This window comes from Molossus molossus, unplaced genomic scaffold (genome assembly GCF_014108415.1).
Source record: "Molossus molossus isolate mMolMol1 unplaced genomic scaffold, mMolMol1.p scaffold_m16_p_8, whole genome shotgun sequence".
In the NCBI taxonomy this organism is placed as follows: domain Eukaryota; kingdom Metazoa; phylum Chordata; class Mammalia; order Chiroptera; family Molossidae; genus Molossus; species Molossus molossus.
The window spans coordinates 67,554,968-67,578,987 of NW_023425402.1; the positions used below are offsets into that span (position 1 = coordinate 67,554,968).

The following is a 24,020-nucleotide window of genomic DNA, read 5'->3' on the forward strand; positions in this document are numbered from 1 at the left end:
CCTAAATCAAGACAGTTTAGACTCAAGCATACTGTCTAGGTTAAATCTATCTCAACAGTAAGCTCTATCAAGACAGTTCCTATGACAAAGAAATATTAAATACTTATAAAATAAATTCATTAACCTCACCAGTTCATATTTGAATAATACTGCACTTTCCCAAAGCATTTAAAAATATTATCAATTAAACAAACATTTACTGAGGGCTCACCCTGTGCCAGGTAAGTGTATGACCTACTGACTACATTAAAAAGTAAAATATAAAATTCCTGTCCTAGAAGATTTTATAATCTTTAAGAAAAAAAAATCAAAACTTTAATCTCTCTATAATAAATTAAGAAGGGAAAAAAAAGAGTTTTGTATATATTCATTTGCTCACATACATTCTTTAAACCAAACTGACTGAAAATGTTTTATGTGCCAGACATTGTACCAGACCCTGAAACTATAAAATGATCGGAAGAAGGTCTCTGCCATTGATGAGTTTTGAGCAGATATTAAACCACATGAAAAGCAATTTAATAAATAAATCCAAATCTCTGCTCCATTTGCTTTGAGACCTTGGTATCAATTTCTTCACTGCAAAACAGAAATAAAAATATCTGCTAATAAACTGATGAACAAAATATATCCAGAGACATGGAAGCATGGAACAGACTGATGAATCTCAGAGGGAAGTAGGGCATGGGAAGAGATTAACCAAAGAACATATATGCATATATACATAACCCATGAACACAAACAATAGTGGGGTGAAGGCCTGGGTGGGGGGAAGCAAGGTGGAAGGGGGTCAACAGGGAGAAAAGGAGGAATATCTGTAATACTTTCAACAAAAAATATAGTTTTTTTTAAAGTTATGATACTTCTATGGCTCACTTCTACCTCTGTGCTTTTCTAAACAAACTTTCTCTTATAATTTGAAAAAAAAAAGAAGTTATAAGAAAAGGAGACATAGTGAAGAAAGGGTCTGGCAGAGTACCTGATAATTCCTTTATTCAAGGAATGTTAAGGATACAAATACTAGGGATGCAGAGATGGAAGACTCAATTTCATCCTGAAAGAGCTTGGCTTAATATAGGGATCCTGAACATATAGTCTGAGTCTGTATATCACCTGAAATTATATACAGATTTTTAAATGCATTTGCATTTTTCTGGAAAGAGGGCTCACAGTTCAAAAACAGATTTTTTGAAGATTCTATGTTCCTCCCACCACAAGTTTAAATGCCAACTATCTCAGTAGATAAGATAAACACCCCATCCGTTCCCTTTTCATATCTTCTTACTTTCCAAATATACCTCCTCCTTCTCTCCAAGAGAGAGATAAAAGAAAGTCTGCAATATAAAACTGATTGTGTGTGTATCTGAATTTCAACTAAACTTATATTTATTATACTACTTCTCTACTCAAGAACCTATAAGTTCTCCTTATTATATCTGATATTAAAAGTCTAAGTCCTCTCATCTAACATTCTATGTCTTCCATAATCAGGTTTTACCATGCTTTTCCAATCATTTGTCCCTTCAATCCCCCTTATATATTTATTTATTCACATTTCATTCAGCAAGACTCCTCTCATGACTTCACTTTATGCTTCCCTCTTTTCTCAGTTCCTGTCATCTAAGACTTATTATTTTAATTATATACATGTGCACAGTGTTCAGAATGGTTTCAGTATTCATTGTACTGACTCTTCAACTAAATTGGGGTATGCTCTTTTTGGACAAGAACCACATAGCTTTATTACACAGCAGGGTATTGTCATCTGTCCATTGTCTATCTATGCGTCCAATTAGTCTTATTCAGCCAATCTATTTATCCATCCTCCTACCCATCTACCTACCTTGCTATCTATCGAACTGTCAAATTTTCTAAATTTTCTATGATTGAGAACAAGAAGTAGGTTCCATCAGCTCATCTTGGCAGCATAAACTGACAATATTCAACAAGAAAAAGGCCTTGGTAAAAGATCCCTATGGTAATTAAAAGTCCCAATTGTTGTAAGTACGAGGACAATAAAATGAGAAAGAATGTGTTTAACAGAAGAAATTTATATGAAGTGAATTCTCAGTTTTTAGTAATTATGTATTATAAAACAAACGTGTTCTGCTATGGAAAAAAAATTGGGATGTACATTTTTGTGAGAAAGAGGTCGAAAGTATATTTAGGTCCAAGCTGTGCCAAGCCCTGCAATTTACCTTCATTGCTGTGTTTTCTAGCACTTTTGGTGATAACAAGAGTACCAAAGTGAAAATCTCAATTACCTAGAACCATTATGAATAGCCATGTTTTCAAAGTAATTCAGAGATTATTTAGTAGATTAATTGTTTTTATATTTTGGATGAAGACAGATATAAAATCTATTCTAAGCTTCCCTGTCTTAAGTAGAATACAAAGTTAAACATAATTTAACCACTTCTTGAGGACTCAGAGTAATGAATTGATTACAAAAATCAATTAATGTCTTAGGCTAAAAAAACAGCCTTGAAATGTATACTTGCATGTACATTAAATGGCCTCTTTCCAGTTTTTATGTTGCTTCTTCCCTTATACAACTTCTTCCTTTGCTGTAAATTACCTCTTTGGTTGACTTCAGTAAAGCCCGCTTCTATTATCTGCCCCCTACCTCCTCATTAATACTACGAAGCATAAATACTTGAAAACTAGATCATCAAACCTGCATGTACTACCAAAGTAAAAGTAACCAGGCTCTGAGAAAGGGATCAGCTGGTTACTTTACGTGCACAGTCGTTAGTGCATGCACTTGTTTATTCTGGCCATCTAGAGGCCTTCTAAATTTAATTCCAGGTTCTCCAGTATGTCAAGTGGGAAAGCTACCAAGAAACTTAATTCCAGGGCAGTAAACTACTGTTATACCTTGCTACAATATTTTAGGGATTTTCTCTTTGTTTCTGACTCTCTTCATTGCTTATAAAATGCCTACATAGTCTCTAATTCCAAATCTGAAGAACCCAAAACCTAATTTAGCTAATATTTTTACAATATATTTCTGTTTTCTGGGTTTGGCTACAACATGACCATGTGCATGTTAATAGGTGTTGTTGCTTATATGAACTATATCAGATTTGAAACTTCCTTAAGTTTTTATATTTAGGTTATGTAAAAAATAGGTTAGTACTGCAAATTAACACTCTTACTCATTACATTATAAATTCTATATTTGGAATATATGTAAAACAAGATGCCAGTACTAAATTTGAAATTAATTTAAGAAATATTTTAATCAGCCCTGGCCAGTTTGGTTGGAGCATCGGCCTGCGAACCAGAGTGACTGGTTCTATTCCGGTCAAGGGCACTTGACTTGGTTGCGTTTCATCCCTGGCCTGATCAGGTGCTGGGGAGGCAACCAGTTGATGTGTCTCTCTCACACTGATGTTTCTCTCTCTCTCTCTCCCCCCCCCTCCCATTCTATCTGAAGATAAATGGAAAAATATCCTCAGATGAGGATTAAAAAATATATATATTTTAATCAAATTTATTGTCATTCCTATGCTCTTAAAATGTATTTTAATATGCTGATGTACTCATGTACATGTATTACATATAAATGCTATGTGAAATCATGTTATGTTATATTCAATTAGTGCTAGACCTCAGAAAAAGTTAGCAATTTTTTTTTTTTTAATCCTCACCCAAGGGCATTTTTTGTACTTATCTTCAGATAAAGTGGGAGGGAGAGAGGGAGAACATGGATGTGAAAGAGACACATCGACTGGTTGCCACCCACACGACCTCAACCAGCGCTGGGGACAAACTGCAACCAAGGTACGTGCCCTTAGTGGGAACCAAACCCGGGACTCTCTGGTCCGGCGGGCCAACACTCTAACCGCTGAGCCAAACCAGCCAGGGCAGCAAATATTAATCATATGTTAATATAATAACTAGGACTCTTCTTTTGACTTCTGTATTCTATATTGACTTTCCCAAGGAAGAAACAAGTAAACAATAATATATGTTAGTGATTCACTGCCAATAACCTAAAAAAAATAACCACCAAAAGGGACAAGAAATATACTTAAAATTCAAATAAATGGCTTTTTTTTAAAAAATAATCCTCACCCGAGGATATTTTTCTATTTATCTTCAGATAGAGTGGGGGGACAGAGAGAGAGAGAGAAATCGACTGGTTGCCTCCTGCAGGACCCCGACCAAGACCAGGGACAAACTGTCAACCAAGGTATGTGCCCTTTACTGAATCGAACCCAAGACTCATTGGTCCAAGGGCTGACGCTCTAACTACTGAGCCAAACCAGCCAGGGCCAAATAAATGGCTTTTTTTTTTTTTTATCCTCACCCGAGGACATTTTTCCATTTTTTGTTCAGATAGAGCGGGAGGGAGAGAGAGGAAGAGAGAGAGAGAGAAACATCGATGTGAAGGGACACATTGAGTGGCTGCCACCCGCACGACCAACCAGGGCCAGGGACAAACTGCAACCGAGGTACGTGCCCCTAGCGGGAACCGAACCCGGTCTCTCTGGACTGCAGGCCGACGCTCTAACCGCTGAGCCAAACCGGCCAGGGCATAAATGGCTTTTCAATTTATTCTTACAACTTATTTCATAGGCAATGTAAAAATTTAGCACTCGCACCAACTGCACTCAAATGTAACTTTTTATGTTGCTCTAGCTACATATATGTATGTCCAAATGCTCTCACTTGAACTAAATCAGATTAACAACCTCTCTTTATCGTGTGCTAAGTACTCAATTATTAAAATTAAAAAAAAGAAAAAACAAAAAGGAAAAGAAAGCCAATCCTGCCTATAAGGACAATCTATGTGGGAGGGTATAAATGAGAAGATAAATCTAAGACAATTTAGAGAATATTTCTAGGCCACGAACACCTTGTTTTATCTTTAAAAATAAAATGTAAATGTCTTATTAAAAAGTTAATCCTTCAATTCAAAAGACAAACTGGATTCATTTTTTAATTTCCTAACATTACATAATTTCTCACTGTTCTAAATTTAATTCCTTAACCTAGAAGCTCTGTTCTATAATCTTACAATGGGAACACATGTCTATCTCTTCCTCCCCTACAAGCGCCTTCTATTGCCTTTTAGTATCTGGCCAACCTGCTTCCCTTTTGTCTGTCAGAGGCCAGGTTCACTTGCTATTTTCATATCCTGCTGCATAACAGACTCTTGACTGACAACCTAATGTCCTTTAGACAACTCATTTGACTAACTCAATCCATTGAGTAGTGACTACCCCACACCTTTCACATGGAGATATCTGACAATATAAAAATATTTCCCTAGCCCTGGCTGATTTTGCCCAGCAGTTCGAGCATCAGCCTGCAGTTTCAATCCTGGGACCTGGTCAGAGTCATGCAGGAGGCAAATGATTACTGTCTCTCTCACATCAATGTTTCTCTCTCTCCCACCCTCCCTCCCTTTCATTCTGTCTAAAAATCAATGGAAAAAATATCCTCGAGTGAGGATTAACAAAAATAAAAATATTTCCCTAGGCCAATAAAATATATGTAAAGAGAGACACTAGTGTCCCAAAACATAAATAGTTAAAGCCTCTAAAAAAGTAAATAGCAATAACAAGCAAGCAGAAATATAACTCTGGCACTACTTTTCATATATCAAATCACATTTTAAAAACAATCTCAGTAATACTTACACATCACGTAATTATGTTCCTAAAGATTCTGTCCTCATTTCCCTCTCCCAGAGGAAACACATAGGAGAAGACATTATTCTAAAACTCACTAATTTTACTTAAAATGACTACATTTTTCAGGATAATTTTGCATTCTCACCAAATATCTCCCCCTCTACCCAATTAATAACTAGAACATCTTCTTAATACTCTAAAGCATAACACTCTGGTTTGGAAATAATATTTTTAATTGATATAAAAATACTTACTTAGGCTACTTAGTTGTCTAATGATATTGGCCAAGGAAATATTGGTTACACATTCCAGTTCATTCTTAATGCCTCTAGGCAGTGCTGTGTGACACAAGTGCCGAGGATCAATGTTTCTTTTTACTAATGGCATCTTGAGTTCAACCTCTGTACTAGTTCACCTGTAGAAAAATCAAACAATAAAGGAACATTATTCAGTTTCAACCATCACAGAGCAAGACCTCACCTTTCACATTTAATAATAAAATATTTGCTAGTATAAGAAAATGAAAATGAAATCACCTGACTAAATAATTGATTTGCGAACCTTCTTTTATCTTCCACTATTAGAATGTCAACATTATATAAAACCAGTTTTTATTTACTACAACTAAGGGTTTTGTTCTAGAGAACTGGTATGAAAGGTCCTGTCTAAATAAGTGCCTAAAATGATTCAAGAAGCTGAAAATTTAGTATCAAATTTACATTTCCACATGTGGAAGAAAAAGGGGCCACATACTAAACCTGACAAACTCAGGGGAGGCCTGCATGGCGGGTCGTACAAAATCAGAGACCTAAAGTAACCACATAGAATGGTCTAAAATTAAAACTTCCTAACTAAAAGTGAGTCATGGTGGACAGTCATGTGCTAGGCTGGTATCTTCCTTGACAAAAGTCAATCTTTATCTTAACGAAGCCTCTCTATTGTCGTTTTTAGGATAACACACATTTGAAATGTCAGAGTAATTCCCCTTTTCCAAACACCTCAGGGCACAATCTCCCACCACAGCAGAGACTACACAACTCCTCATAGTGCTGTAAACGTTACTGATTAACTATCCTATACTTATCAATGTAAAAGAAGTACTGTCTCTCCATTTTATTCTTTATCTAACCTGTTTTCCTGCTTTGCTTTCTCCTGCTTACTTAATGGACCACCAACAGATTTCATGTAATCCACCCCCCACCACACACACACACACCCCCTTATGTCTCCTCCTTTGATTGTAATGTATAAAATAAGCTGCAAAACTGCTATTTTCTGGAGCATTCTCTCAATCTGTTGAGATTTTGCTACCTGGCAATTGTCATCAGTTTGATTCAAATAAACTCATAAAAATTCTCTACAAGTTTGGACATTTCTTATGTTGACACACATAAAATGTATCAGGTGTTCAATAGCTCAGAGATCAAATAATCCAAGTAGCCCTATCTCCTCAAATTCATCAAAACCAACAAGATCTTTATTTATTAAAGAGTTCAACCTTCTTTGAATTATACAGGTTTCCCATATGCACAACTTTCAACTGTCATACCAGTCCCCCAACCACATGGTTCTAATTTCACTCACCACAGTACATTAACTGTAACTGCATAAATACAAACTTTGACTAGGACTTCAGTCCACATATTACTATGTTAAGGAGAGATGCATATCGTCATCAGTGACCAATCATGTCACTTCTTTTCAAAGTAGTTTGGTGATTGGTTACTCCTCATCTGCTATTCAATTAGCCTATAGACAGCAAAGCATGTAGCTTGATTACCTTCCTGCTTCCAAAGGATAAACCCATGTGAAATTTTACAAAATGGGTAACTGAAAGAGAGAAATGGCCAACAAAGATAAAAGTGCAGCAAAGAAACGAAAAACAATAATGCTAAAAAATAGCCCTGGCTGATTTGGCTCAGCAGTTAAGAGCATCGGCCCACGGACCAGAGAATCCCATGCTAAGGGCAATGTACCTTGGTTGCAGTTTGTCCCTGGCCCGGGTTGCAGTCGTGTGGGTAGCAACCAGTTGATGTGTCTCTCTGTCTCATCAATGTTTCTCTCTCTTTCTTTCTCCCTCTCTCCCTCCCACTCTATCTAAAGATAAATGCAAAAATGTCCTCTGGTGAGGAAAAATAATAATAATAATAATAATGCTAAAAAATAACTAAATTCAAATCGAATGTAAGTGGAGTAATAGAGAAATAGTTGATTTTAAGAATGATGGCACTGCCACAGTCTGAGACTCTAGATATGTATGTAGTCAAAGGAATTAGTCAAGTTGAACTTATTGACATAATTGAGGAAAGTGGTTGTGACAAAAAGATGTCCCAGAGGATGTGACACCAGCAAAAAACTTCACACCAAAAGGAACTCAGAGATACTTCAACACATTGAAAGTGCAAAGAATAAAATGTTGAAAGCTGATTTAAATTTAGTAGAAAGGAATAAGACAATTTGCCAGGGCACAGAAAAGATGTTCACTCTGCTAGCTGTTCTGTTATAAAAGGCAAAGAAAGCACTGTTCAAAGTATTCTTGATAAGTTTTATACAAAGAAAGAAAATACCTGAATTCTGTTTCTAATGTTTTATATTACATTATACTAAATTAATGTTTTACGGTTTTTTAAAAATTTCTCTATACATTTATAACCAATATAGGAGAGTTTTTAATGTTTTGACAACTTTTTTAAAAGATCATGGAACAATTATAATTTTCCCCATTGTTTTTGCTAGTTTTTGCAAAGTTTTAGTTTGTATGGTCATTTTTTTTTTGGTCCTACTCTACCATGCAAAGCAAGGACTGCCTAGACTGCTTATATTTACCTCTGGTAAACAATAGTTACTGAAGAAAGTAATTTATTATTTACTGAGCTTTAATAACTACCAAATGAAAAGTTTTAGATAAATCTAATTGCACTGGTGTTACTTATCAACATTCTTTAAAAACAAACTTCTGCATGAAATTTATCTCCTTTGAACTGTTTGTTCATCATTCTCTCTACATTTTAAACCTTTTTAAACATTCTACAACATAAAACACAAAAACAGTATACATAATTGTACAGTTTAATGATTTAAGCAAACACTCATGCAACCCACATAAGAAATAAGACAATGCCTGGACCCCAGAACCCACCCACTTTGGTCCTTTCCCCAATCACCCTTGCTTCCCTCCCTCCCTAAATAATCATTATTCTGACTTTTATAAGCATTTCCTTGTTTTTCTTTATACTTTTACCACTTAAGAAGTCTAATCACTATTGTTTTGTTTTGATTGCTTCAAGTTTATATAAGTGAAATCAAATGATATGTATTGTTTTATGTCTTGTCCTTTTCATTCAACATTATTTGTACCATTCATTTATTTCATTTTGTGTAGATGTAGGATGTTCACTTTTATTTTATTTATTTATTTTAAATATACTTTTTGATTTTTTAGAGAGGAAGGAAGAAATAGAAATATCAATGTGAGAGACAAACATCGATCAACCACCTCCTGCATGCCTCCTACTGGGAATTGAGCCCACAACCCAGGCATGTGCCCTGACCGGGAATCGAACTGGGACCTCTAAGTCCATGGGATGCTGCTCAATCCACTAAGCCACACCAGGCAGGCAGGAAGTTCACTTTTAGTATTGTATAACAGTTTACTGTATGATTACACCACAATTTATTTACTCACTGTAATGTTGATATAAATGAGTTGTTTCCAGTTTGAGGCCACTAAGGCACACTGCACACTCCTTTCAGCTGTATCAGAGGCTGCTAGCTGCTGCTCCACAACCTCACAACACTTGATACTGTCCATTTTAAAATTCTAGCTATTCTTGTATGTTGTGATAAATTATCGTAGTTTTAATTTGTATTTTCCCAATTGCAAATGAATTTAAGTGCCTTTTCGTGTTTATTGATCTTACTGGATTTTTCTGAGAAGTGCCTATTCAACACTCTTGTCCATTTTCTATATTTCATTTGTTGTGTTAGGGCTGATTTGTAAAAATACTGGATACGAGAAATTTGAAGGTTATTTTTTTTATAATAAAATAAAAAATATGCCAATATTTTCAAAATAAAAAATATGCAAATATTTTCTCTTGTGGCACTTGCTATTTCACTCTCTTGATATCTTTTAATGAAGAGGTCTTTACACTCAATACAGTGGAATTTACCAATCCTTTTTTAAAATATGAAAGCATAGGTTTTGTAATCATTTTCTATAATAAGATCATATACATGATCTTCTATATTATCTCTTAGCTTTGTTGTTTTGCCTTTTACTTTTCAACCTATAACTGATGTAGAATTCTTTTCTGTGAATGGTGTGAGGCAGCAGTCAATTTTCTTATATATTATTTCAACACCATTTATTGAAAAGACTGTTCTTTCCCCATGCTCTACAGTGGCACTCTTGTCATAAAGCAAGTTTTTATATAGTTTTACATCCATTTTGGAGCTTGATAGTATTCCATTGGCCTGTCTACCTTGACCTAATGACACACTATCTTTTAAATTTAAAAAAATTGATTTTTAGAGAGAGAAGAAGGGAGGGAGAAAGAGAGATATCGATGCAAGAGCAAAACATCAACTGGCTACTTCCTGCACACCTGCCTACTAGGAATTGAGCCCACAATCTGGGTATGTGCCCTAACCAGGAATTGAACTGGCAACCTTTCCATGCATGATGGGACGATGCCCAACCAACTAAGCCACATTGACCACGGCTAATGACAAACTATCTTAATGTAGGTTTATAGTAAGTCTTGATATCCAATGGGGTAAGACCTCCTACCTTGTTCTTCAAAAATGCCATTTATTCTTGGCCCTTTGTATTTCCATGTGAATTTTTTTTAAATTTTAGAATCAGATTGTCAAGTTACACACACACACACACACACACACACACACACACACATACAATTTGAAATTTTCTTGGAACTGTACTAAATCCATAGCTCATATTAGGGAGTACTGATATCTATACAACACTATCTTCCTAATCATGAACATATTGTATCTCCTCAATTATTTCAGGTATTTAAAAATGTCTCTATATAGTTTTAAGAATAAACTCTTATATATCCTTTGTTAGATGTATTGGTATATATGTGATTTTTTTTTTTTTGGACAATGCTGGGAATGGCATATTTTGTTTTATTTTCTCTTTATTGTATATATAAAAAATAATTTCTGAACATTGACCCTATATCCAGATTCTTTCCTAATCTGTACTAACCAATCTAATTATTTTGCATTTTTAACATATATATACATGATCTATCATATTTAAATAATGATTATTTCTCCCTTTCCAAATTTTTTTCTTCCTCATCACCCGCTGGAACCTTTAATGATGTGAAATAGAGGTAACGATAACAAGCATTCTTGTCTTTTTCTCCTGAACCAAAGGAAAAGCCTTCAACATTTCACAAAATGTCTGCTATAGAGTTTTGTTGTTACTGTTGCCTTGTTTTGTAGATACCTTTTAACCGATTAAGGAAATTCTTATATATTTTTAGTTTGCTCATTTTTAAAAATCATGAATGATGTTAATTTTATCAAATGCTTTTCCTATATGTATTATGAGGATCATGTAACTTCCTTTTATTATTAATGTGGTCAACTACACTGTTTTTTGTTGTTGTTGTTGTTTTGTTTTTATGTTAAGCAACTTGGCATCCTTGGAATAAACTCAGCTTGGTTGATAAGTATGTGGATAGGCAGAGTAATGGCCCTCCCAAAGCGATTTTAGTGATTTTTTTTTTTTGAGAGATAGAGAGATAGAAACATCAATGTAAGGAGAAGCATCAATTGGCTGCCTCCTGCATGCCCCCTACCAGGGATCAAGCCTACAACCCGGGCTGACCAGGGATCAAAAGTGGACCTCTCAGTCCATGGGACAATGCTCAATCCATTGAGCCACACCAGCAGGGCCCAAAGCTATTCATTTTCTAGTCCCCAGAATCTGTAAATACATTACAGGCAAAGGGAAATTAAGATAGCAGATATAAATAATTAAAGTTGCTAATCAGCTGATCTCAAAATAGGGAGATTATATCTTTTTATACACAGCAGGATTTGTTATCATATTTAGTAATTTTTGGATTTATATTCATGAGAGAAATTGGTCGTCTTCCTTTCATGTAATGTCCTTGAGAGGTTTTTTTGTTTGCTTTGTATTAAGGTTATGCTGTCCTAATAAAACAAGTTGGAATATTCCCTTTCACTATTCTTTGGAATAATTTGTATAAGAAATGCATTATTTTTTTTTCTTAAATATTTGTATAGTTCACCTATGAAACAATTTAGCCTTGCCCTGGCCGGTTTGGCTCAGTGGTTAGAGTGTCAGCCTGCAGTCCAGAGAGACCCGGGTTCAGTTCCCGCTAAGGGTTGCAGTTTAGTTTGTCCCCGGCCCTGGTTGGCTGTCCGGGTGGCAACCACTCTATGTGTCCCTTTCACGTCAATGTTCCTCTCTCTCCCTCCCATTCTATCTGAACAAAAAATGGAAAACTGTCCTCGAGTGAGGATAAAAAAAAAAAAAAAGACACAATTTAGCCTCAAGTTTTCTTTGTGGGAAGGTTTAAAATTATGACTTTTCTTTGAGAGTCTCTACTTATTAATTTTGGTAAGCTGCATTTTCTAGTCATTTACTTCATCTGAAAATTTAAATTTATTGACATCAAATTATTCTTATAATTTTCCTATTAAAAATATTATTTTTCATTTATTACAATGACTAATTATGTATCCTCTATCATTTATCACAAAGGGTTTATCAATTTTATTAGTCTTTTTAGAGAACCAATTTTTTACTTTATTGAATTTCACTACTGTATGTTGCTTGCGACTTCATTACTGACAATTTATTATTTTTTCTTTTTGTGGGTCTAATATGCTGCTCTTTTTTAAACTTTGTTTTTTATGTTCTCATTGATTTTTTAGGGAAGAAGGGAGAGGGAGAGAGATATAGAAACATCAATGAGAGGGAAACATCCATTGATCTGCTGCCTCTTGCTCACCCCCTACAGGGGGTTGGGCATGCAACCTGGGCATGTGCCCTGTCGGGGAATCAAACCAGCGACCTCTTGGTGCAATGGATGATGTTCAACCAACTGGGCCACACTAGTCAGGCTAAAACTTTATTGATATAGATGCTTAGCTTACTGATATTCAGCTTCATTTCAAGCTTGTGGTTTTAAAGCCATAGATTTCCCTCCAAGCACATGTTTAACTGTATCCCTTCAATTTTAATATCTAATCATTTTATTGTTTATTGCAAAATATTTTCTATTTGCACTGCGATTTTTATTTGACCCATGGATTATTCAGAAGTATATTATTTTGATTAACAAACATATGGAGATTTTCTAATTATCTTTTTGTTACTATTTCTAGCTTAATGACATTGTGGCCAGAGAATATACTCTATTTTATTGACCAGCATAATCAATTATACATAAAAAAATGTGTATTTTGTGTTAAATGCGTCCATTAGTTAGGTTTACTAACTGTGCCCAAATCTTCTACAGTTTTATGACTTTTATTTTTTGTCATCTGGTTCTACCAGAGAGATATTTTAAGATCTCCCAATAAGATTGCAGATTTGTCAAATGCTCCATATAATTTATATATTTGAGACTATTTGTTATAAAGTTCCCTCTTTATTTCTAGTAATATTGTTTTTTTGCTTCAAAGTCTACATTGTTTGATATTAATATAGCTACACCAGCTTTCTTTCAGTGTTTGTACGACATAGCTTTTCCCATCCTCTTCCTTTCAGCCTTGTTCTATCCTTATGGTTTACACATCACTTCATAGCATAGAGTTAGGTATTTCTTTTTCATTTATTATTTTTTAAATCTAGTTTATAACCTTTGAGTACTTTATTAGTATGATGATGATGATGGTCCCTCTGCCCGGAATATGTTTCCTGCCCACATTGCCTCCCTTCCAACTCCTATTGTTTTTCAGATTTCAGCTCAATTTAAGATCATTCCCTGATTGCTAGCCCTAGACTAGATATGGTCCTTCTATTAACATAGCACCCTATGATTTTTCTTTATAGTATTTGTCTCATTTGAAATTATGTATCTTTATGACTAATTTCTGTTCTTCTAATTTATTAGTTATAAAGCAGGGACTGTGTATTTTTTCCTTAGTATGCTGGATGCCTGGTACTTGCCTGATACATAAAAACATGTTCAATATGCATTTGCTGAATAACTAAAAAATTCTTAATTCTAGCTCAAATTTGTCCCCTAAACTGCAGATGTATATTTGCAACGGTCTCCTGGACATCTATACTTGGAATCTCTGTAAGATTCCTCCAACTCAGTTTGTCCAAAACTAAACCCATTCTATTTCCTCTTCAAATCCAGGCATCATCTTCAATTCCACTCCCAAGTATATATAATAGTTTTATTGGTTTTACTAGTTTTATCTCATTAACAGCTCTCATGTTCTAATCTTCCTTTTCTACTCTAACTTCTGCAAACCCTGGTCATCTCTCACTTGTTTGGGCTAGACTCTCTGTCTTTAGTCTAACAGCTTCTCCCTGCCATTCCATCTATATCACCACTTCCACCAATCCATCATCCCACACCACCGCTTTAAGAATATTATCAAAATTTTGAATCTGGTAACATCATTCTCCTGCTAAAAACAAACCCTTCAGCCTGGCTGGTGTGGCTCAGTTGATTGTCCTGTACACTGAAAGTTGCAGGTTCGATTCCCAGTCAGGGCACATATCTAGGTTGTGGGTTTGCTCCCTAGTCAGGGTGCAACAGGAGGCAACCCAAATGATGCATCGCTGTCACATCAATGTTTCTCTCTCTCTCTCTCTCCCACTTGCTCCCTCTCTAAAATAATAATTAATTAATTAATTAAAAAAACAAACAAAATCAAGCCCTTCAATGATTCCTTGCTCTGAGGATATACCAAGTTCTTCAGGATTTACTCCCTACATCTCCTGGTGTCATTTCTCATGACACTCCTTCTACCTTATACTCAAACCATTCTGAATACACCTTGTTGTTTTAAAGTCATGCCTTTTCTCTTGGTGTTCTCCATCTAGAATGCTCCCTTTCTTATCCTTACAGAGAATATTTAATTGTTCAAGACTAGACTCAAGCATTACATCTTTTATGAAGCATTACTGAATCACCTAGGCAGATGTAACCATCTATTTTTTGGTGCCCACAACTCTGACCCATATATGCATCTACCTAAATACTAACAATTACACACTTCTGTATTGTATATTTGTGTTCAAGTGAGAGCTTCTAGATAGCAAAAATCCTGCTTTACTCAGTTTGTGTTTCTAAGATCTAGAAAACAGAAGATAATCAGTAGTTGACTGATAAAAGGAAAAAGAACAAAGCAATAAATTGTAAGGAGCACCCCCCCAAAATTTCCTTAGGTTACTGAGTGGAGAGGACACACATACACACATACCTTTCTAAAGCAACTATTTAATTACAAAGAAAATTCCAGGACCCGAATGTTTCACTGGTGAGTTCTATTAACTTTCAAAAAAGAATTTTTACCAATTCTCAGACTCTTTACTAAACATTTAAATAAGAATTAAAGTCAATCTTTCTCAAACTCTTCTAAAAAAACAGAAGAGTAGGGAATACTCCCAAACTCATTTTATGAAGCTAGCAAACCCTGATACCAAAGCCAGATAAGGACAATACAAGAAATCTACAGGCCAAAATCCCCGATGAACCTGGAGGTAAAAATTCTCATCAAAATAACTATCAAACCAGCCCGGCAGGTGTGGCTCAGTGGTTGAGCATCGACCCATGCACCAGGAGGTCACCAGTTCAATTCCTGGTCAGGGTACATGCCTGGGTTGTAGGCCTGATCCCCAGTGGGGGGCATGCAGGAGGTGGCCAATCAATATTCTCTCACTGATGTTTCTATCCCTCTCTCCTTCTCTCTTCCTCTCTCTCTCTAATATCAATAAAGGGAAAAAAAGAAAATAACTATCAAACCAAATTCAACAGTACGCTAAAGGTATAATACACCATGATCAAGTGGGATTTATCCCGGGGATGCTAACACTTAGTTATTGTACACTAATAATTTAATGACCCAATCAAGACAAACCACATTTTATTCTAGAGTTGCATCTTATCTATCACATTTTTAACTTCTAAAACATATGACCATTAAATAATAAGTATAATAAAATATTAACTTTATTATTCTTGATTTAATCCTTTGTGAAAAGTTAATGATGAGTAGATAAAACCTATTCCATGATATAGAAATAGCATTCCCTACATTATGTAAGAATTCTGTAAATTTAAAAATTTCAAGATTGGTCTAAATAACAGGATCAACAAAATACACAGCTACACGAATTCATCTATTGTATAAGTTTAATAAATAGGAATTTTAAAATATTTAGATTTGTAGATATACATTAAGCCACAACATTCATTTATCAAAATTTTGAGTCAAGGACTTATGAAAGTTACAAAATCACCTCTTTTCTATTCTTTTTGATTCCTAGTTACATGCTCATCCTTCTACTGTTGTCTCTCAGTACAGGTGAAAGAAAATACAAATAAAGAAAATGTGCTAGGTATATTACTATTATAATTCCATTTCCTGACTTGGACATGGAAATGCTATGCTGAATCAAATCAGTGAGAATAATAAATCTATATCTAGAATCTCACAATCATCCCTTTGCAAACATTTGTCATTATTATTATGTCTTTTTATCTTATTTTTAGAAAAATACATATAAATTTTATTAAGGTATAATTGAAGCACAATATCCTACATGTGATAGAATTCTAAGGGGGTCCCTAGATGACCAGCCTCTAGTTTTACTCCTATGATTATATTACATGTTAAGATATGGCAAATAATCAGCTGATCTTATATATGGAGATTATACGCATGAACTTAATTAATCACACAAGCCATTTAAAAGCAAAGTGGTTTCTACAGAGAAAACAGACGAAGTCAGAGATTTAACTCATGAGGGAGATTCACTTTGCTACTACTGGCTTGAAGATGGAGGAGCCATTTGGAAAAGACCTGAGAATGGCCTCTAGTAACCTAAAGACAACTCATGGCTGATAGCAGTAATAAAACAGGAACCTCGAGCCTAAAAATGCAAGGAGCTGGATTCCGCAAATTGGAATGAGCTTGGAAGCTGATTTTTCCCCAAAGCCTCCAGAAAGGAAAGTAGCCCAGTGGATACATTGATTTCAGCCTTGTGAGACCCTAAGCAGAAAACAAGCCATGCCCACCCAGATTTTTGACGTACAAAACTGAGATAATTCATAGTTGTTTTAATCTGCTATATTTGTGGTAATTCATTGAGCAACAACAGAAAGTAATAGACTGTATATAGTTAGAGTTTAAAGTTTGATCAGTTTTATAAGTTTTTAACACAATTTAACACTATAAAACCAACACAGTCACCCCTAATTTTCTGTGCCCCTTTGGAATACCTCCCTCCAGCCATATCTGCGAGCAACCACTGACTTGCCTTTTAGAATTTAGAACTACAGATTAAGGAATTTTGGACCTGTTTAATCCAAAACAGTATAAGGCCAGTGATATAAGAAAAGCACAGGATAATTGTAGAAACATAATGAATGAAAAGACCACAATCAGCTAAGTATCAGTAAACATTTTGTGAAATAGATAACATTTGATGACAGGCTTCAAAGATGCAAAGGATTGTGACAGGTGAACATTGGTACAAAAGGTAATTTTCGGAGATACAAACTTTTCATAGACATACAAAACAGCAACAACAAAGTCAGAGACAGGAAACTATATTACATATTTGGGAAAGAGAGAAATGCAGTTTGAGCTATATAGAGTAAAAGTAGAAAAGTAGTGAAAAAAAATATGGAAAAGCAAGTTGAGGACAGATACAGTGAGCTATGTTACTTGTCAGGAAGAAGAGTTTGTCCTTAATCCTAAAAGTGAGCAGCAGGTGGAAATAGTTTTAAACAGAGAAATGACGCGATGTGATATGTGTGATGAGTGGAAAAAAGATTAACTTGACAGAGGGACTCATTCAAACTGGAAAAGACAGAAGAGTAGCAAACCATCGACTAATTAAAAAGTAGTAAGTGGCCCTGGCCAGTTTGGCTCAGTGGCTGGAGCATCGGCCCACTGACCAAGGGGTCGCGGGTTCAATTCCAGTCAAGGGCATGTACCTCGGTTGGGGTTCATCCCGGCCCTGGTCAGGGTCATGCTAGAGACAATCAGTGGATGTGTCTCTCTCACATCAATGTTTCTCTCTCTCTCGCTTCCTCCCACTCTATCTGAAGATGGATCAAAAAAATATCCCCTGGTGAGGATTAAAAAAAAAAAACTTAAAAAGTAGTAAGTGCCCTAGCTGGTTTTGCTCAGTGGTTAGAGTGTCGGCCCGTGGACCAAAGAGTTGTGGTTTCGATTCCGGTTAAGAGCACATACCTCGGTTGCAGTTCATCCCCGGCCTTGATCGGGGTCATGCAAGAGGCAAACAGTCTATGTGTCTCTTTGACATGATGTTTCTCTCTCCCACCCTCCCTCCCTCCTACTCTATCTGAAGATAAATGGAAAAATATCCTCAGGTGAGGATTAAAAAATAAATAAATAAAAAGTAATAAGTACTTTAACTAGGGTGTTCAGAGAAGTAGAATGATATCAAGATAGGTAGAATCCATAAGACATTTTCATAAAATAATTTTTTTTTTAAATCCTCACCGAGAATATTTTTTTTCATTTACCTCAGGTAGAGTGGGAGGGAGGAAGAGGGAGAGAGAAAGAGACAGAAACATCGACGAGAAAGAGACACATCGACTGGTTGCCTCCTGCATGACCCCGACCAGGGCCAGACAAACTGCAACCGAGGTACATGCCCCTGACTAGAATCGAACGCATGACTCTGGTCCTCCGTCCAACGTTCCAACCGCTAAGCCAAACCAGCCAGAGCCATAAAAATTTTTAATGAAGCAGATATCAATTATAGTACTTACTGTATGTCAGGTATCATTCTAAATGCTTTCTATCTCACAAAAAACTATGAAGAGTTTAATTCCATTTTACAAATGAGAAGATTTAGACAGAAAGTGTAAGCAATCCCACAGTGTATAAGTAGCATAACTGGGATTTGAATCCAGGTGGATGTGACTCCAAAGCCCAAATGAGTATAAGCCCAAAGTGATATACTGTTAAGTCCTTAATATGAAAGCTAGACAAATTAAATTGTGAATTAATGAGATCAATTAATTCTAATAAATCAATATTAGAATATATAGTCTAAAGCAAATACTAAAATTTCACAAGTAGTTATAGCTATTAAGCCAACAAAGGAGACAACATGGAGTATTTTTAAAAACCTACTAATCTAAAAGACAAAAAAGAAAATAAAAAGAATTGATGAACATGAAGGCAAAAAGAAAACAAGAAGGAAAATGGTAGATTTAAACTCAACCATATCAATAATCACATTAATCATAAAAGATCTGAATATGCCAATTAAAAGAGATTGTGAGACTGGATGAAAAAAAAATGACACTCATCCACTTGTTGCCTACAAGAAATCTGCTTTAGATATAAATTGGTTAAAAGTAAAAGATGGGAAAAGATATATCATGCTAAGGGAAAAAAGTTGAGTGACTACATTAACTTATCTGACAAAGTATATTTTACAGAAAGAACACTTGCAGAGATAAAGAGGACCACTCATAATAAAGGAGTTGATTCATTAAAAAAGATATAACAATCTAAAATGTTTGTGCACCTTATAAAGAGCTTCAAAATAAAGTAAAAATAGAACTGCAAGAAACACACACACACACACACACACACACACACACACACAGAAAAGTCCACAGCTACAGTCAGAAATCTCACCATTTCTCCTTCATTAACTGATAGAACCAAGTAGGCAGAAAATCAATATAAGCATATAAAGGTCTTGAAGAACACTATCAACCAACTTGACCTAATTGAATTTTATAGAACATCCTATCCCAAAACATCAGAATACACTTTTTTCAAGTTTAGCAAGAAAGTCCTTATTCTGTGCCATAAAGCAAATCAGAATAAATTAAAAGAATTCATGTCCTACAAAGTATGTTTTCTGACCACAATATAATTAGAAATAACAGAAAGATAGCTAGATAATTCTCATATATCTAAAAACTAGAAAACATATCTATAAATAGCCCCAAGTCAAAGAAGAAATAAAAAAAGAAAAATTAGAAGTTATTTTGAGTATTAAGTGAAAAAAAAATTCAAGGGATACAGCTAAAGCAGCAAATAGAGGGAAATACATAACACTAAAATGTCTATATTAGAAAAAAAAGATCTCAAATGAATGGCCTAAACTATTTTCACCTCAAAAAAACAGAAAAAAAAAAAAAAAAAAAAAGAGCAAATTTAACATGAAGTAAGCAAGAGAGGACACAGTAAAGATGAGGGCACAAATCAATGGAATGGAAAACAGAAAAATAATGGAGAGAAAAAAAAAAAATCAATGAAACCAAAAGCTAGTTTCAGAACATCGATAAAACAGATAAACCACTAGCCAGGCTAACGGGGGTTGGCTTGGGGAGAGGCCAATGGGTACAACTTGGCAATATCTGGAATGAGAGGAGTAATATCACTGTAGATTAATTATACAGATATTAAAAGAATAGTTAGGGAATATTGTAAACAACTTATGCCAACAAATTTAACATGAATGAAATGGATAAATTCCATTAGAGACACAACTACTAAAGCTTACTCAAGAAGAAATACATAGCCCTTTGAAAAATAAAAATATTGAAGAATTTATACTAGCTGACCTCAGTACTTATTATAAAGCTACATAATTCAAGGTACCTTGGTATTGGTGTGAAGACAGACAAACAGTCAATGGAAGAGAAAGAAGTATCCAGAAGTTGACATAGGTGTAAAGGCAATACAATACAGAAAGAATTTTTAAAGTACTGCTACAATATTTGGGCATCTATATTAAAAAAACAAACAAACAAACAAAAACCTATGATCCTTACCTCACACCATGTACAAATGGTTCACAGACCTAAATGTAGAATATAAAACTATAAAACTTCTAGAAGAAATCAGAAAATCTTTGCGATTAGGTTAGGCAAAAATTTCTTAGGTAATACCAAAAGCACAATCCATAAAAGAAAAAAATTGTTAAACTGGAATTCAACAAAATTAAGAACTTCTGTTTTTTTGAAAGACACTATTGAGGGAATGAAAAGACAATCCACAAGTAGAGAGAAAATATTTGCACATCACATATATGATAAAGCACATATATCTGGGGCAGGGCAGGAACCGGGTGGAAGGGGACCATGGAGAAAAAAGGGGGGGACATCTATAATACTCTCACAACAATAAAGATTTTTTTAAAAATTCAATTAGAAGAAAGATAACCCAATACATAGTTGCCAAAGATTTGTACTACTTCACAAAAGAAAATATACAAATGTCAAAAGAAAAGATGATCAACATCATTAGTCTTTAGGGAAATGCAAATTAAAGCCACAATGAGATACCACTAATAGCTAATATTAGGACAGCGAGGATGTGGAGCAATTGAACTCACACCTTGCTTGTAGAAATATAATATGACATGACCACTATGAAAAACACTTTAGTGCTTTCTTATAAAGTTAAACATTTGTCTACTGGTATGATCCAGCCATTCCACTTCTAGGTATTTACTCAGGAATAATGAAAGCATGTGTTCAAACATTAATTTGTACATGAATGCTCACAGCAGCTGTATTTGTAATAGCCAGAACCTAAAACAACCCAAATGTTCATCAACAGATGAATGAATAACAAATTGTTATCCACTGGAGTAGTAGTTATACAATGGAATAGTGTTCAACAATAAAATAAACTAATGATGTATGGAACAACATGAGCAAATTAAAATCATCATGCTGAGTGAAAGAAGACAAATAAATACGAGTATGTACTATATGATTCCATATAAACTTCTACAAACGCAAACTAACCTACAGTGACAGAAGGTAGATTGATGGTTGCCTAGAATGGAGATTAGAGTTGGTAAAAGGAGTAGAAAGAGATAGGATACAAGGAATACAAAGGAAGACTATGAAATTGGGGGAGAGGAATGTTCATTATCTTGATTTTCATGATGGTTTCAGAATGAAACTGTAAATCAAAACTTATCCAGTTGTACAATTTATTGTTTGGCAATTATATTTCAATAAAGTTCTCAAAAATCCATCTAATCAAATAGCATTAACTATTTATTCCATTACTCTTATCATGCTAAAATGCTTATTTTTCTACCAGCTATTACCAAAAATACACTGTTTAAATTTATGATAGTAATATTAGACATCAACCTCAATGTGCAAGAGGGTATAGTTTTTCAAAAATATTTCTAGAAATATGTATGCAAAATATCTTCAAGACTAACAGATTAAAACAGTGCAAGTTTAAACAAACTGAGGTAGATCAATGAGCTTTGCTATCTTCTGTCAACATATTACAATCCTATTCTCGACTTGAAAATAAATGCCGTTATGACAATGGAAAACGGGTATGTGGCTTTATCAATTCCCATCCCATCACTAAAAACAATCTACAACTATAAAATAGTAGATGAGTTGAGTTACTAAGCATTTGTAAAATGCTCATGTCTAAGTCAAAAATTTCTCCACAGAAATCATTTCACATGATGGCAAAGTTCCAAACCAGTTCCCAAACCCTATACCTTATTTAAGCAGTAGGGATTATCCTCTTTTGCATCACTGCCCACCCCCACCAGATTATTGCCATTAGCATAGGCACATGCTATAATTTCATCCATTTTAAAACACAAAACATCATCAACAACAAATCAAACCTCTCTTCATCCTACTTCTCCCTCCAGCCACTCTACCCTAGCCCCCCCCATCCCACCCAACACACATCCTGACTTCTCTGCTCTTCTTTATGGCAAAATTCCCTGAATGAATTATGTGCTCTCTCTTCCGATTCTCACTCAAATCTGTCCCATTCAGGCTTTATTCCCAACACTATACCAAGCCATCTCACCAAGGTCAGTTATCTACTACATCTAGTAGTTTACTGTCAGGCCTCTTCTCTCAACCTCTTAACAGCGTATGACATAGTTGTTCACTTCTTAAAATCACTTTCTTATTTGGCTTTCAGAAGACCTCAAATTGCTGGCTTTCCTCCTACCTCCTTCGCCTCATCTTCTGTACCTCAAACCTTAGAATATTTTAAGACTTAGTGCTTGGACCTTTTTTCTTACTTTTATCCATATTCACTTCATTAGTTATTTCGTATTAAATTTTCTTAAATTGAGATTATAAATCTATATCTAACTTAAAGAACTTGTATGGTTCACTGTTGCCCGCAAATAAAGTCAGTTATAGACAATTCTACCAATTTTTGGTGAGGCAGCTGCAGATAAAAAACAGATTCAGCCCTGGCCAGTTTTGCTCAGCGGTTAGAACATCAGCCAGAGGACCAATGAGTCGCGGGTTCAATTCCAGTCAAGGGCACGTACCTTGATTGTGGTCCAGTCCCCAGCCCTGGTCGGAGTTATGCGGGAGGCAACCAATGGATGGGTCTATCTCACGTCGATGTCTGTCTCTCTTTCTCCCTCTCCCTCCCTCCCATTCTATCTGAAGATAAAAATGGAAAAAAGTATCCATGGGTGCGGATTAAAAAAATTTTTTTTAATAATAAAGCTAAGTTGATGAATAGCAAAACAAATATTTTTTATTTTACTCATTTATTACATTAGAAACACTTAAATACCATACTAAATAGTTCATTAAAATGGAATCAGGTCCCATGAGACTATAACAGTAATGTATTAATAGACTTGATTCAAAGCCTTTTTGTAGCAATTATCTCATTTTACCCTAAAAAAGACTCCATGAGGATATTACAGAAAATACTATTTTAACCAGGAGTTTCATGATCTCTCACATAACACTTTTAATAAGCAAATTTAATGAATTTAAAATTAGTTGGAGAACTCATAAATCCATCCCTACTACAAGAAATACATTTTAAAATTCATGTTCAACTGAGGACAGAGCATTGTCATCTTTATGTACTTAGTGTAACATTACAAAAAAGAAATTTACATTTTCTTTTTAATGCTAATGAATGAAACTAAGTCCTTTATATACTCATCCGTTAAGAGACATGCTTTTTTACTTCACTTAATTCCAGGACTAGACTGATAATGAAAATAATGATTTTTATGATATTAACATTGATGAGGGGAGACAGCTGTTAGCTGCCTCTATCACAATGAAAACAACTTATATTTGCAAGTAAGAATACATTTATAATTAAGCACTCACTAGTAATGCATGACCCCTTTCCTCCCTC

General features: G+C 34.9%; 1 protein-coding gene across 2 annotated transcripts in view; it reads right to left on the reverse strand.

Annotated features, from left to right (window-relative positions):
- WASF1 (WASP family member 1) overlaps positions 1-24,020 on the reverse strand; it is a 41,573-nt gene that overhangs the window by 12,176 nt on the left and 5,377 nt on the right. For both annotated transcript variants that reach the window (XM_036248605.1, XM_036248606.1), the window contains exon 2: positions 5,900-6,060. In XM_036248605.1, coding sequence (XP_036104498.1) covers positions 5,900-6,032 — 133 coding nt within the window. In that variant the 5' untranslated portion in view covers positions 6,033-6,060. The remainder of the gene's footprint in view (positions 1-5,899; positions 6,061-24,020) is intronic.